Below are 16,534 nucleotides of genomic sequence, written 5' to 3' on the forward strand. Positions count from 1 at the left end.
AGTTGCCCTTACACAATCTTTTACACACATGCAAGTATAGTCTGACACTGTGACCTTTGGCTGGCTTAGTCCTTTCATACCCGCAGGACAGAGCAAGGGCCAAGAGTGGCCTGACGGTCATGAGGTCAAGTTCAAGAAATGGTTTCTTCTCTTGCTCACCTGTGGCCCTGACATGAAATCCAAGCTCGGTTAGTCTGCAGTCTGTCCACCAATGTGACTTTTAACCTCTGGATACCAACAGCGGAAACTGGCTTTAGTCACTTTCTGTACTGGTAAAGTTCATGCTGTCCTAGATATCTGATCTCTGGAAGACTGAAACCACATTGACAACGTCAAATGAAGAGAAGTTAGCCTTCCACTTCATTCCCAATTTCACTAGTTTTGGAAGTCTCCATAGCTCCTTCTCTGTTTCTCAAAGAGAGCACAAGAAGACATTAAGGTGCCCCTACCATTTGAACAACTGAAGTGTTTTCAGTGACCTAATTTTGACCCAAAAGAGCATTTAGTTCTCCAAAAAGTATTTTACACAACTTGTCATTCGAAAATGTTGTTATAAATTTGCTCCTACTTTGGCTGTTCGGGTTGATATCAGTTAGATTCTTGGATCAATAAGGTGATAATTTAAACTGATCGCACTGTGGAATTGTTTGCACAATATGTTGGAAAACAGGGTCAATCAGAAGGTTTTTCTTTGGAGTAACTTGCACAATTCTCCATGGGCTACATAGCTTCCTGCTGTTGATTTTTTTTCAAGCCGAATTACAATATATGAATGGCAATAGTTTATCTAGAACATGAACACATTTAGGGGAAAGTTACTGATTCAGCACAGCTGCTCTGTTGTTGTTAGCGGCACTGGTTCAGGCATGTGTGAGCTGACCACTCAGAGCAGACTGGGTATTCTTTAAGGGGGTGGCTTAAAGAGACAGGAGCTAAGACGTTTCAGATTGAGGGGGAATTAAGTGCTGAAGCTATTCTAGAAGTAACCCAAAATAAAATTATGAACCTATAAATGTCTCCTCTAAGAAGTACTGTTTTTTTTTTTTTTTTATTCTTATAGGTTGTTTGGTTTCTGGAGCCTTTTTCTGAATAATGGTGTCTCGACAGCCTGTTTTGACTGGACATATTATTTGTGCATGACACAATAATAAAAATCAATCAATCAGTCAACATTACTCTTTTCAGACTGTTTGTAATATGCATCAGCATCATTTAAAATCCAGAGAATCAGCATGACAGATTAAAAAAAAAGCAGGACTCATTATGTTCTGCTTCATTGAAGGGATTAACTTCCATGAAAAAGAACATCTGACAATGCAAACTGTTACCTACAATCATTTAAAATCCTGTAAATATTCTGCTCATATGTAATGGATCTGTAAACCTGTATTTTTTTCATTTATACTCAGTAGGGCAAAGCAGAGAACAAACTTTGTCACAGAAAGTTGAAGTATTATAGAGGGAAAATGTTTTATTTTTTAACTCGCATGTATAGGAATGTTTGCAGGCAAAACGTGGCCGGGATCGGCCAGTTCAGTCTCTTTGCACATTTGTATAAGAAGTGGGTCAGCTTGTGTGGGTGTGTGTGTGTGTGTGTGTGTACGTGTATGTTCGGTGCGTATATGTGTTTGTTTGCATGCTGGTGGGCAATCTTGCAACATCATGTGTATCTGGAGACACACAGGATGCAGAGTTAAAACCACACGGGACTTGAAGCAAATATTTGGAGAGTTGATTTAAAATGGCAAACAAACACCACGCGGAGGAGCTTCCTTACCAGTTAATAAAAAAGACTCAGACATAAACACTAATATCCTCATCGCTTCTTTGTCGCGGAATCCTAAACAGACGTCTTTTCGAGCCCAAAGAGTTTCAAGCATTTATCTGATGAATGGTTTTGTTTTGAGCAGACCTCACAAAATGAAACTGTCGGGACAAGTTCTTGTGAAGATTAGTGCTTTGATTCCAGCTTGTGTAAAAAATGTTCACTAATAACTATGGGAGAGCAGACACGATAAGGAAATAGATGTGCTGTCATTTCCCAATTATCACATCTTTAAATTATACGTTTAAACAGTCAAAGAAACTTTATGAAATTTTTTTGTGTTATGACTATTTTTACATTGTGAGTCCAAGCATTTCATCAGTAAGCCTGAAGAAGTCAAATTCACAACAGTAGAGTTGAGGTTAGGTGTCGGACTGTGGATGTGCTTCCCTGACACGAACGCTAACAGAAAAAACATTCCCGTTTCTTTCCATAAAAGTAATAACAATAAAAACACACTTTGAAAAAGTTCTGTTAAGAACAAGCCTTGCAGTAATTAGATTAATAGACACTGTGTGTCTTTCCTCCCAATCTGTGTCACTGTTGTATCAGTAACAAAGCATGCAGATGCCTTTAACCATTGCCTCAGGTGTCCTATACTCCCTAACCACCCCAGCGCCACTTCTCCTTCCTTCTTTCCTCCTCCGTTTCCTTTTCTCCTCTAGCAAAAGTTAGCACATATGATTTATGTGCTTTAATGAGATTTCAATACTGAACAAACAATAAAAATTTATGGATATCACAGCTTTGGAGGCCTACGGCTCTAATGGCTAATGTTACGCCTTTTTTCACTGGGGCCAGTAATCGGATCTGCAGCTGGCCCCTGGCCCTCGCAGAATGTATACAAGGGGGATTTTGTGTTCGCAGACAGGAGAAATGGTGAGGAATGTCGTGTTATCAGGGTGTGGGAATATTGCATCTGCGTATTCTGTAATTCCCAAGTCAAAGAGGGTGTCAGTTATATCTATATTTCTATATTTCTCTAAGCAAACACAGAGCAGTACTGGTTAATGGCTTAAAGAACTGTCTGATTGTAGATCTTTAGGAAAAATATACCAAATACATTCAGGGAAAACAGAAGCTAGTTAAAAAATGTGGGTTCCTTGTATTAATTAAATTGATCATACATGATTGATATGCTCTTCCATGAGGAGCAGGATGGAAATTGTTGTGGTGGTGTGGGACAAAGTTGGACATTGGTTATTTGTAACCCTTGGAGAAACTTGTATTTTTTTATTCATTCATTAATTCATTCATTCATTCATAATGTTTTTTATTTATGTAAAATTTCTAACCAGGCAAGGCAAGTTTATTTAAACAGCACTGTTCAGACACACGGTAATTCAAAGTGCTTTACAGAGACATAGATATGCATTAAATGAAGACATTATCACATTAAGAAAATGTTAAAATTGCATTTAAAAGACAATAAAAACAAAAGGCAAAACAGATGATAAGACTTTTAAAAGAAGCAAGCAAATAAAAAGTAACAGATTAAGAGAAGTTATGTGTCTAACTCATTGGAAAGCCACAGTTAACGGTGTCAACATGTTTTAAGCCCTGATTTAGATAAGCTAACAGTTTTAGCAGACCTGAGGTGGTCTTGAAGCTTGTTCCACAGGTTAGCAAGTTGCTTCACCTTGCTTGGTTTTGATCCTGGGAACACTGAGTAAACCTGTCCCAGACGACCTGAGGGGTCTGGATGCTTCATAACTTACAAGTAGATTGTTTACTCATTTTTTTATTTTTATCCTATTTCATCTTTATTTATTTGTTGTTTTTGTCTTGTTCATGTTTATATATTTATGTTACTGTGTATGAAGTCATGTCAAAGTTTATTATAGCCCAATATCACAGACGTGCCTCATAAAACAAATTAGCAACATTAGCAAAACACACAAAAATATACAAAAAGCATACCAAAAAAAAAGAATATTATGGCACGTTATGTTTATGTTCCTTGAAAAACTAATACAGATGATATGATAATTATAAGGCTGCAAGTCAAATATTTAAACCATATTTCCTTAGCTGTCTTTTGTTGACATTGCATAGGAATGTATCAAAACAATACAGGAACTGATGTGATGACAGAAGCCTTGAATGAGATTGTGTTCAAATTTAGACTGTTGACAGTTCCTGTAGACTATAAACCAGTGACGTGACAGTCACATAGGACAAATATAGTAAAAATCCCCACGCCCCTTTCAGCAAGACTGAAATAAGTAGCACCGCGTGATGAGAAAAAGTAGAAAAGGTGAGTGGAAAATAAGTAATATAACTCAGCTGAATGAAGCGACTGAATGTGTGAGGAGGCAAAAAGAGGACACACAGGAAGTGGCACATCGGGGAGACGGAGGGGGGCGGGGGCTCAGGCAGGTAAGCAGGCAGCCTCAGAAAGCCACCTGAAGCTGCCACAGCTAAACAAAATCACTGCCGGCAACAAAAAGTTCACAAAAAAATTCCAGACACAGTTGCAATGTATCCTCTCTTTTTCTTTCTCCTTCACCCACTCTGTCTATTCTCCATTTCCCTCTCCATCTCCTTTTTCGCTCTCCGACATACACTTGCATACACAAACTCTCCTCCCACGCTTGAATTTCCTCCTACTTTTCTACCTCCATCTCTATGTCTCCTTCTGCTCCCCCTGCTCTTCCTCGCTGCAACACTTTTTTCTGGGAGAGAACTGGGTCCCAGTCTAGGCTGCTGCTGGCCGGGGTTGTTAGCCGCCAAATAAAAAATGGATGAACTTGCAGAGCCCCGATGCTGTTTCTCCTGCATCGAGTTGGTAGAAAGAGAGGGAGTAAAGTGGGAGAAAGAGAGAGAGGGAGAGAGAGAGAGAGAATCAGGCTGACATGAAATATGCTGCTCAGACCACGTCCTCCAAATAAAAACCTGTCCATCTTTTATGTGAGTTTTCGCAGTTGTGATTTTTTTTTTTTTTAAATCAATACGGGTCAAAAAAAGGTCTTTTTCTTTAGGGATCAATAATTTCAACACAAATATTACCAAGCTTGTTAGATTACTAGATACGTGAAAAGCATCTTAACAATCAAATCTGTCCGTTATTGTTCAAATGTTATTTGTCAAAATATACTGTACAGTACGTTTCAGTGGCTTCAAAGTGAAACAGATTTAAAGCCACAGTCACCAATAGATTTGAGGTTTCCTAACACACATAATTGGAGTTTGAAGTTCATGTAATAGAGCTGCAACAATTAGAAATCGATAAGTCGATATACAGAAAGTACATTTTGATAATCCATTAATCATTAAAGTAGTTTTCCCAGGAAATATTGCTTGCTCCAGCTATTCAGATGTGACAATTTGCTGCTTTTTCCCCCTATTTTTTAAAATCATTTTAAGCTGTGTCTTATTCTTCTTCTTCTGTCTAAAGCTTATTGTCCATTAAACCAGGCAATAATGGAAATGTACCTTTGGCTGCTGCATGGATAATATGAAGATATAATACAGTACATATAGGAACATCAAAAGGCACATTGAAAGACAACATTTCATCAAGTGAATGTTCATGCAGTTAAAAACAAAATCCTAAGTTTAAAAAAAAAAAAAAGATGGTTGAAAGATTGGAATGTAACTAAGTACATTTACTCTAGTACCTTAGTATAATTTAGAGGTACTTGTACTTAATACTTAAGTATTTCCAGTTTCTGCTACTTTGTACTTGTCCACTACATTTTGGAGGCAAACATTGTACTTTTTACCCCAACTACATTTAATTGATCACTTTAAATACTAGTTACTTTGCAGATTACATGCTACATCAGAGCAGAAGCCTTTTTTTAAAATTATTTTATCAGCAATCGGTTAAAAAAAAAACAAATGACTTTGATAATCAGGATAATGTTGAATGAGTCGACCCATGGTAGACAATATATACATACATATAAATATATGTATGATATACTTGTAGTTTTATTTTTGATACTAAAGTAAAGTCAATATCAGCTACTTTAACTTTAGTCATATTTTAACCAAAGTCATATTTTAACACAATATCTTTACTTTCTCAAGTATGACTTTTGGGTACTTTTTACATCATTGATACTTGGTTGGATAAAAGAAGACATCTGTTGTAAATGGTGTTTGACATTTTTTAATGTTTTTTGTAAACAAAACAATTCAATGATATATATAGTGTAGAAATGGATTTATAAATCAATAATGACAATAAATGTAAGTTGGAACCCCTAATGTTTACCTTTACAAATCATGGACTCAAACAAAAGCTCAAGCTGTGAATAAATCAGTAATTAAGATTTATAGTTGTTTCAGTGATAGAAGGTTCCAGTTTTGTGTTTGTTTTGGTCTTTTTCGCTACATTTAGATCACAGACTTTATGTAAAATAGGCAACATGCAAGGAAAACATGAATCCAATTTTATGTACGTAGACATTTATGTATACACTGTGACATTATTGTACATGGTTACTAACAGATCTTATGTTTACTGTACAGTGAGCGTGTGAGTGTTCAGGTGTGGGCGCCTTCCTAAACATTGTTTTTCTTCGGGGAATTACATGATGTTGGGGGACTTCTTTGAATAATTACAGTAAACATGTTTCAATTAAAGACCTACTCCAGCTGTGTGTGTGTGTCTGTGTGTGTGGGTGTGTTTATGTGTGTTTCCAAAATCATCATTTATCTTGAACACCCCCTTGGGGACAATAGGCAGAACATGCGTGGTGGGATCACATCTCTGCGACAAACAGGTCAAGTCATTATCTCTGCAGAGCTACATGAACCCGATCTGATTGTTCTGGATCGTTCTGCCTCGGTCTGCCTCGTTTCAGTCGCCTGATTGAAGCGTCGCACGTTTCTCACCTTTCTTCACTCAAAACTGGATTGATAGCAGGCCTGTCTCCACCTTTTGTTGTGTCATATGTATGCATGTGAGCCCCAGACCGATACCTGTGTGTGTGTGTGTGTGTGTGTGTGTGTGTGTGTGTGTGTGTGTGTGTGCGCATGTGCTTCTGCAATGAAACATGTATTTGTATTAGTTTGTGATAACAAGTCGATGCATTAGTTAGGACTTACCCCCACCAGCGTTCCACCTCCATGTCCATCACTCAAACCATTTGTGAACACATTGATCCTTCCCTCCCCACCTCCTCCTCCCTTCCCCCCTCTCCCCTCTCCCATGCTGTATATTCCCAGGGTTTGGAGGGAGGAGAGCCAGAATGGCTCAGACAGCCATTGATTTTTATTTTATTGGTCTACTAGTGGAAAAAGGAGGGATAGGGGAGGGCCTGAGAGATGCAACTCTGCAGCTAAGTTTGTTCTTAGTGGAGACAGTGTGTGTTTATGTGTGTGTGTGTGTTTCAAGGTGGGTTGGGCCACTCAGCTTATGTCTGTCTGACTGAGACTGTTTTTGTTTTGGGGTGGGGGGTGTTATCTGTCTGTCTGAAAGGTGTGTGTGTGTGTGTGTGTGTGTGTGTGTGTGTGTGTGTGTGTGTGTGTGTGTGTGTGTGTGTGTGTGTGTGTTTGCATGTCCAGCCACCTCTGAGAGCCATCAAAAGCAGTGCGCGCGCGCGCGTGTGTGTGTGTACACGTGTGTCAGCTTGTATCCGTGTGCCCACCCTCGTGTGTTTTGTGTGGGCGCACACAGATGTGTGTGTGTCGTTGAAGGGACTGGGGAATCTGGGGCGCTGATGGAGCTGGCACTAGGGACCTGGACCCCAACACACACACACACACACACACACACACACACACACACACACACAGCTGAGGTGTATCCCGGTGCTCATTAGCGCTGGTAATAAGGCTGTGCTGCTGGAAGAGGAGGGAAAAAAACAGGGAAAGGAAAAGAGGGAGGGAGGAAGAGGGTGGAAAGGGAGAAAAAGGAAAAAAAAAAAAAACGGGAGATTTTAAATTTTAATAACACTGGTACGATTTTGTAAATCTTTCCTGACAGAAAAGTCCTCATTATTTTCATCTGTCTCCGAGGAGCCTCTCCTCTAGCTCTGCCTCCCCGGGTAAACGGACTTCTCTCTCTCCCTTCCTCTCTCCCTTCCTCTCTTCACTCTTCCTGTTTCTTTTCACCTCTCTATTCCTGTATCGCCACACTCCTCCTCTTCTTCTTTTTCTCTCTCAGCTGCTTTATTGTCCATTTCCGTCCTTCCTGCTTGCTTTATTTTTTGCTCTCCTTTCCACTCATCACATCGACTCTTTCTCTCTCACCTTCTGTCTCTCTATCCCTCTCCAACATTAGTCCTGTATATCTGTGTATTCCCGTCTAGTAAGGTGTTCGCTGAGTGGCTGCCTGCGATGAAGGAATATCAGGAGCCAATAGAACGACCAGTATTATGTGCTGTTATTGGCTGGTGTCTCTGTTACTATTACTCAGAGGTGGAAGAAGTACTCAAATGTTTTATTGATGTACAAGCAGCAGTATCAGAGTGTGGAAAGACTGTCCTGCATTCAAAATATAACTTGAGTTTAATTTAGTATCAGCGTCAAAATATACTTAAAGGGTAACTCCACTAATTTTACACATCAAATTTTGTTGACAGGTCTTGGGGAGTACTACTGCATATGTGAAAAAGTAGTATAAAGCCTTTTGTGGCTCCAGAGGAAGCTGCATGCACCTTCATTACCCACAATACAACTTAGCCACTGAGTGACATAACTGGAGGCAATTTATCAGATTACATGCAGCGTCCTCTGGAGCCACAAAAGGCTTTATACTACTTTTCCCGCAGATACAGTCATACCCACCAAGACCTGTAAGCACACTTTGATTGTAGAAAATTGGTGGGGTAACCCTTTAAAGTACCAAAAGTAAAAGTACTCTTTATGCAGAATGCTGCATAAATTATAATTCGAGATGCATTACTATGTAAGTACTAATTTTGGTGGCAAAAAGTGTAACATATTCGAATATTTTTCTGTACTGCTAGGCAGCTTAATCCACAATAATATACCATAATATATTAGTTCATAAATTCTGATAACTTTGATGTTTTAATCAATAATTTGTATCTGCAAAATGCCTAGTAACTAATGTTGGCAATTAAATGTAGTGGAGTAGAAGTATACATTAGCATTAAGTGCTTATACTCAATTAAAGTACAATTACCTCAAAATTGCACTTGCACAGAACTTGAGTAAATGTACTTAGTTACATTTTACCATTGCAATTACTGTTGGTCTCTTGTTGTTTATTTGTAATTTTTTTCGGAGGTGGGGAGGGAGGAGAAATAGTATCGTAGTAGTGAGCATGGCAAAGGTGTGTGTGTGAGCGTAAGGGTGTGTATTTGTGGGTCAGCATGTAGGTCTGCACACTTGTATGTGTGCTGTGTGCATCACTCACACATTCCCAAACCTTCCCCTCCACACTCACACACACACACACACCCCTCCACCTCTATGTCAAGTGTCAAAGCTGGAGGATGGATCCGGTTTGATAAGTTCTGTTCTGTCTGGCCACGTGTCAGGACGGGATCAACCATACGGCAGAGGAAAACCATGTTCTTCACTCCTCTACCTCCCAATTTTTGGGGATTTTTTTCTTTCTTTTTTTTTTTTTAGAGTGGGGGGGCGGAGGGATCATGTGTTCTATATTTGTGGGGTAAGTTTTATTTTAGCTGCTTCTGTTGCCGGAGGAATTGAAACTTTAACTGCTGAAGCTCATTTGACTAGTGAGCTCAGAGTAAAAGTGGATAAAGAATATAAATCTGTAGATTAAATCTACAATCTGACAGCATGCAGATGAGAAGGGATTATGAAAACTATCTGTCCCCTTGTCCTTTTTAGACCGGTGGAAAAGATTAAATGGATGATGAGCAAAATAACTTTCTTTTTCTTTCTTTTTTCTTGATTTGTTTCGCTTGGTTTGTAGCAGAAAAAGCATAATTCCCTGCCCGGGCTATAATGTAACATAAGTAGTGATTTTCCAGGCTTCTCACCTCTGTGGTGGTTAAAGAAGAGTGATGACATTAATATCCTCGCTCCTCAAGCTGTCAGAGGAAAGGACTGTTGCTCTTTACAGTGTCACGGGCACTATTTTTTAGATTTTAACATTGCTCAAGTGTATTATGACTGAACAGGCCCTGCACAACATGTAACTCCTCCCAATCTGTCTGGCTAGATCTTTATGTGCATGCGTGTGTGTGTGTGTGTTTGCGAGCCTACAGGTCTTCTGGTCAAAGGTAACCCTTGGTTCATAACCCTCACACGATCTTGTAGTTTAACTTGAATTATAGCGAGCATTAGAAAAGAGATGCCTTTGTGGCTCACGGTGGATTTGAGCACACGGCTAGAAAAGTGAAAGGCACACTTGAGAGTTTGAGTTGTAGCAAGATTGAATTTAGCCTTAATATTATTTCTGCCGCAGCAGCTCAAAGTTTTTGACTGGGCAGTGCTAAATTTGTATCAAGCTCCTGTTTAAGCGTCTGAGTTGCCACAAATAAGATCAGCTACTTTACATTAGACTTCAAGACATGTTTTGTTAGATTGGTGTACAGAGAATCAGTTTAGGTCAAAGTGAGTATTTTCTAAAATATCTGTCCCCTGAGAAGAAGTTGTTAAAACGCAGCTCTGTCATATTCCTTTCCTGCTTTGAACATTTAAGTGTTTGAAGTTATTCAGCCTTGTTTGCTACCAAATCAGACTCCCTTTTAATGAATGCAATTTTTACAGAATTGAACCCCTCCTCTCTCTCTCTCGTAGCACCCAGGGCTCCTCATCCACGAGGCTAAAACTAACTTCCTGTTCGTTTTTCCACCCCCAGGCCACGAGTCACCCTCCTCCTTCTTTTCCCCAGCTGAAAAAGTAACAAACAACACAAAGCGAGCCGGATTCTCCCAACACACCCTCGCACACAGACACACACACACACACATACACACATGTGCCTCCTCTGGGTATTTGGATGGGATAAATAATCATCATAAATAATGAATGTCAATTAATAGGGGGAGACGTGGCCTTGCTAAGCATGCTCTGATTAGTGTTTCAGTGGGATCTCCTCCCCAGCTGGCTTCAGCCAATCATAGCATCCCTGATACATAGACATGTGGGTGTATGACATAAGCAGCGTGATGATTTTATTTTTATTACTATATCGCTGTTTTTTTATATTCCTCAGCATGTCTTAAGACAGAATCTGTCGCAGCAGTTCATAAAAAATATATCATAAGTCTTACGTGCGTTGCACAAGATGTGGTTTACTACATACAGTCTGACACTGTCATGGTAATGTATGCGTTTGTTCAAGGATAAACTGTCTACTTATAAAGCAGAGCTACTTACAAACAGTAGTTGTAATGAGCTCTCTGGTGTTGTCCAGTGAGAGCAAAAGACAAAGTGTCTTGTTCCTGAAAAGACATTCATGATGTGTCACAAGTGATCGGTTATAGTTTTAAGGGCTTATAATGTATCCCGCGCAACTGATGTTGGTATAAATATGTGTTCTGGAGCGGCTGGAGAGTCCTTGGTGTTGCAAACTAGACAAAAAAGGCGCTTCTCTGCAAAAAGCGTACACAAAGGAAATACAAAGACGTAAGCATAAAAGCACCGCTGTGATACATGACAACACTGTGGTGTTACATTTCTGTCGCCCTTTCTTCCATAGCCGTGGGTTTCAAACTGAGTGGCCAGTCGAGGTCCGAGCCGGAGGAGGCCGGGAGCTCGACTGGTGCGCCTCGGTCTTTAGAGGGTAGCAGGGTGACTGAGCAACCAGCCAGCCCCCCCTCCCTCCCCAGTGATAAATGGCCACAGCATGGGCTATTCATCTCCTGCTTAGAGAAGTGGACAGTGCCCCCCCCTCCTCGGCCTCTGCTGCACCCCCTCCACATGTCAGCAAATGTGATAATTCTCTCATTTGTCAGGAGCAGCGGAGGGTTCGGAGTTCGTGTGTGTGTGTTTTGTCTACGTCCGTGCATGTGTGGCGAAACAAACTCTGGAGGATTTTTGGGAGCACACACACACACACACACACACACACACACACACACGAGATGAGTTGCTTGTAACTCCTCTGCACACCAGCACCCACTCCTTCTCCTCTGCAGCTTTGTGTTTTTTTGGTTCAAAGCCCCCCTCTTGTCAAGTTTACTTAGGTCACAGTGGGAACATTTAAATGTGCAAAAGAGTGAGTCGTTTTATGGCAAATTCCATCAGTAATTCACTGATTTTATTACCTCCAGGAAACTACTGAGCCACTTTTTCCACTTTATTGTGCAAATAAAGTTTTAGAGCTCGTGTGCGTGTGTGTCTGTTTGTGTGTCATGCTTGTTTATAAAAGTGTTTTGTATGTTCGGATGTGTACGCACGTCAGTATGAACATTTCTTACAGACGCTACGTGTGTGTGTGTGTGTGTGTGTGTGTGTGTGTGTGTGTGTGTGTGTGTGTGTGCGTGTGTGTGTGTGTATGCAAGTCAGAAATAATTTGTCAGAAATCTTAGACCCGAGTGTCGCAGTTTTGGAAATATTGCGTGTGTGTGTTTAACGCTCCCCTGCCAGTGGTTGTATACCAGTAAATACCATTTATGCAGACCTCATGGTAGCTATTAAACATGATAAGCCTCCAGTTGATGGCTGGTCATTTAGTTTGCACATAAACATGTGACTGTTTTACGTGTTTAACTTTTCTCTGTAGACACAATATGACTTCTGTGAACCCTCCCTGATCTCTCTCTCTCTCTCTGTTTCTCTGCAGGATCATCCAGAATCGTGTCCTGGTCTTCATCCTGGGAGCCATCATCCTTCTCACCATCATCCTGGCCATCTATTTCAATCTGCGAGGCCACTGATCTCCCCCTCTACACACATAAACGCACACACGCACCCTCGCTAGCCCCCCTGACACAAATACAAACACACATACTCGTGATTAATAGCGACAAAAGCGTTGTTCTGCTGTAATTAGGACAAATGGTCCCCATGAATCACTGTTTCCAAAGCCTGACAGGGAGCTTTTTTTTTCCATCTCCTTTCTCCTTTCCTGTTTGCTGTTTCTTTCTCTCTTTCGATCCCTTTCTACCTTCTCTTTCTTTCTTCTTCTTCTCCTTCTTCTCCTTCTCTCCTCTCAGTTTTGTCCTCACTCTGTCAGGCTCTCTGTCACATCTCCAGGGACAAAATGTTTTTATGATGGTTGTTTTTTTTCATGGTGTCGTCCTCGGTGTGGTTCTGCAGCCCATCCTGTCCCCGGGTGAACAAGGCCTGGGGATTTTTTTTTTGCAGATTCAGATACGTAGATCTTTTTTTTTTTTTTTGCGATGGAGGTGGGTCAAGTGTTATCCAAGATTGGTGTGTGCATGCATGAGAGACGGTATAAGAGTGTAGCGCGCATGTGCATGAGTGACAGACATGGATCGAGGGGCCCACACTGTGTTTTTTGTTATTAACACCAATAGCAGACACACATGCTATAAGAGTTTTTCTGTAATTAAACGATTCAGCCCGTTCGTCATGTAGCCCCTACACAGCACAGAGGACAGTGCCTTCAGATGAGATATGCTGTTCATACTCCTTCTTTAAAAAGCTCAGCAGAGCCCAAAATAGACGAGTAGCGCTGCCTTGAAAAGAGAGGATGCACATAAAAAGGTTGAGGTCGGTTCAACTTCAGTTCAGTCAAACAAGATGTTGTTTTGTTTTATTTAGACACAAGTGTTTATTTTCAATTATCTGCGTTCAGGAAAGGATATGTGAACATTTTGGAGTTTGGAGATTGAAAAAATAAAATCTTTTAATGCAAAAAGGGACCTGACTTCAACCTTGGCACACACAATACAGAGAAAGGTTTCTTCTTAATTACTACATGCTTAAATATCCGCATTTGGTACAATCTCCCTGCACCTCCCGAACACATATCATTCCAATGGACTTTTTAAACATAGCTATCATTGTGGAGAATTATAGACATGAAACTGTGTGTACTAACATTTAAATCTACATCATGTATAGTGTTTTTTGCCCTCAATGCAAGTGATTCTGTTACTATTTATTTATAAATACATAAATGAGTTTTCAATTAAAGTTTCTGTGCTAGAACTGTATATTTTATGAAGTTTAAAGGTATTCAGAATTAACATTAGCAACTTTTTGTTTCTTGATTTTTTGGTGTTAAATGATTAGACTAAGATGCAGAGACACCAGGACCAACTGAAATGTGTGGATTTCAAGTTTTGTGTCTTAAAGGTTGTTTTTTTTTTCTTGTTCTTCTGTTCTTATAAATGGATCTGACTCGTTTTAGAACTTGTACTTTTTCTTCTATTATTATCTTGTCAAGTTCTGAAGGTTGTGATGCAGTCCTTGTTTCTGTGTTTATCTGTACGCCGACTGACGATGTGATACATTTGCAGGTGTTTGAAAAGACGTGTGCGTGAGTTTACTGCTGTTTTAATTCTTCTGGGGAAAGCCATTCTTCGGGGGGTCTTGGAAAATCTAAATTTAAAGAGCATATTTGGAGAATTTTCAGAAGTTGAGACACATGAAGGTGTCATACACACACAAACATACACACACACAGGGGTGGGGAGTAGTAGTGTGCATGTGTCTCCTGTGGTCGGTGTGGTGGTTCCCGGCGAGGACATTTGCTATTCTGTTTCAGGGCCACGCTCTTCGTTTTCGAAGATGCAGGGGTGTCGAGGTGGTGAGCCCCCTCAGCACACCCCCCACCCCCCTCCCACCGACCACCATTTCACAGGCCCTCACCAGCCGCAGCGCCGCCGTCTGCTTCAAAGCCTCAAATTAATGGCCAACAAAATAGTGTGCCTCTGACCGTCCCACGCGGGGCCGACCCACCAAGACTTATCATTAAAGTGAAGGAATAATGAAAAAAGGAAGGAAGAAAAGAGGAAGGGAGAAGGAAGGAAGTGAACAAGGAAGCAAGGTGGTGGGGGGTGAGGAGGGGGAGTGAAATCCCTGGCAGTTTGACAAACCTCATCTGGTAATGACCCTCAGTGATTGTTTTTTCACCCAGTGCACAGCATGTGTGTGTGTGCAGCCTACCTACGTGCCGATATGCTCTCTTCTCTTCCTCTCTCTTTCTATCTCTCCCTCCCCATCCCTCTTGCTCCCCCCTCTTTCTCTCTACCTCTCCTGCCACCTTTCCTCCTCCTCCCCTCCCTGTCCTCCCCTCCCTCCCTCCCTCCCAGCCTGTCAGATGAGCGGAGCAGTAGCTAGCGAGCGAGCGGTGGAAGGCAGCGTGGCGGCGGCTTCTATTTGAAGTTGTAATGGTGTCAAAAAGTCAGGGCTGACTGACAGACGTCAGTCCCACAGGGCCTCATTAAAAACAGACCCACTTGACAAGGAAATAATTGAGCGCCGGCGACAACTCAGGGGCCCCTCCGCGTTTTTAGATGTTTTTATTTTCTTTTCATTATTAGCGCCGAGCTATTATGTTCATTAAGAAATGGCATTAAAACAAGTTTTTAAAAGCAGGGAAAGGGAGGGAGGGGCAGAGGGAAGGCAGGATGCATGGAGGTGGGAAGATAACGATTTGTTTAGAGCCCCCGTCCTGTTTTATTATTTAAACAGGAGCACTGTCATGTGATACCTTGGCAGACGTCGCCTATCATCTGCCACTCCTCCCTTTTTTCCCCTCTTTTTCTCCTTTTTTTTCTCCTCACCGCTCATCCCTCGCTTCTGCCCCCCCTCCGGCTTTTATCTTCCCCTCCTCCGTCCATCTCCCTCTTCCTCCACCTGCCCATCTCTTCATCCCTTTCTTTCGCTCTCTGAGCGGCGGGTGTCGTTGGAATATGAACTAGATTATTCATCAATGCACCCCCCCCACACCCCGCTACCACTCCCCCCCTGTTCGCTGATTTGGTTTTCGACAAGCGTCTCGCCGCAGAAGGCTGAGGATGAAAACTTGTCAAAAATAGGTTATATCTTATTCCAAGGGGCAACAATAGCAGCAGGTACAGACACCTTTTAATATTTAATTTAGACGGGTGTTAACCCTCCTTAAGTGACTGGAGCTGTGTCTTCCATACAGACACAGGGAGCGGAATGGGGGAGGGGGGGAGCAAGCAAGAGGGGAGAGCAATTAATTATTTGATGTCTGAAAAGTGATTTTGAAGCTGTCCCTGCCTTCTCCTGTTTGCCAGAGAGAGGAGCGACTCTTTGGGTGTCCCCGTTCATTTGCCACACCGACCACGTCCTGAGCCCGGCAGTCCTGCGAGAGCTGAAGCATTTCCACCTGAATCACATTTGGATCCTCGCTTGATCCAGTAATGATAATACGAGTGATCATATAGCAATGGTTTTGGTCTCTTTTTTCATCAGTGGAAATGATTTTGCATCAGTCTGTCTCGGTAGCGTCCTTTGAACCCTGTTCTCTCTCTTTCTTTCGAGCGGGTTCACATAAAAGTAAAAAAAAAAAAAAAGCAGGTTCCTCACCAAGGAACCTCTGTGACGCACCACCGTTACAAAAAGCCTGATGTTTGTCAGCCATTTAAGACGACGAGGGATTGTGACAAGCGTCGTTTGAGCTGTCTGTCCCCCGGCGAAGGGCGGGCCTTATACGGGATAAACAGCCCCAGTAGTGGGATCGCGACGGGAGGGTGGGCGCTTCATCTCCAGGAGTGTCCATGATGCTGCCACGCACACACTCACACGCACATAAATTAAAGGAGGCCTTGCGACAACAGCTACCCAAGGAAAACCCACAATGGCACTGTTAGAAAACTACAATGACTCTTCCACAGTTTGATTCAGCGCACACACAAAGCACGCTCG

General features: G+C 41.6%; 1 protein-coding gene across 4 annotated transcripts in view; it reads left to right on the forward strand.

Annotated features, from left to right (window-relative positions):
* vti1a (vesicle transport through interaction with t-SNAREs 1A) overlaps positions 1-14,183 on the forward strand; it is a 128,317-nt gene extending 114,134 nt beyond the window's left edge. For 2 of the 4 annotated variants that reach the window (XM_084342089.1, XM_084342090.1), the window contains one exon: positions 12,510-14,183. In XM_084342089.1, the coding sequence (XP_084198215.1) occupies positions 12,510-12,603 (94 nt within the window). In that variant the 3' untranslated portion in view covers positions 12,604-14,183. The remainder of the gene's footprint in view (positions 1-12,509) is intronic. The other 2 variants (XM_084342091.1, XM_084342092.1) reach the window with 1 other exon arrangement.
* The last annotated feature ends 2,351 nt before the right edge of the window (positions 14,184-16,534 follow it).

The sequence above is a fragment of the Pagrus pagrus genome, assembly GCF_965226575.1.
Source record: "Pagrus pagrus genome assembly, chromosome: 21".
NCBI lineage: Eukaryota > Metazoa > Chordata > Actinopteri > Spariformes > Sparidae > Pagrus > Pagrus pagrus.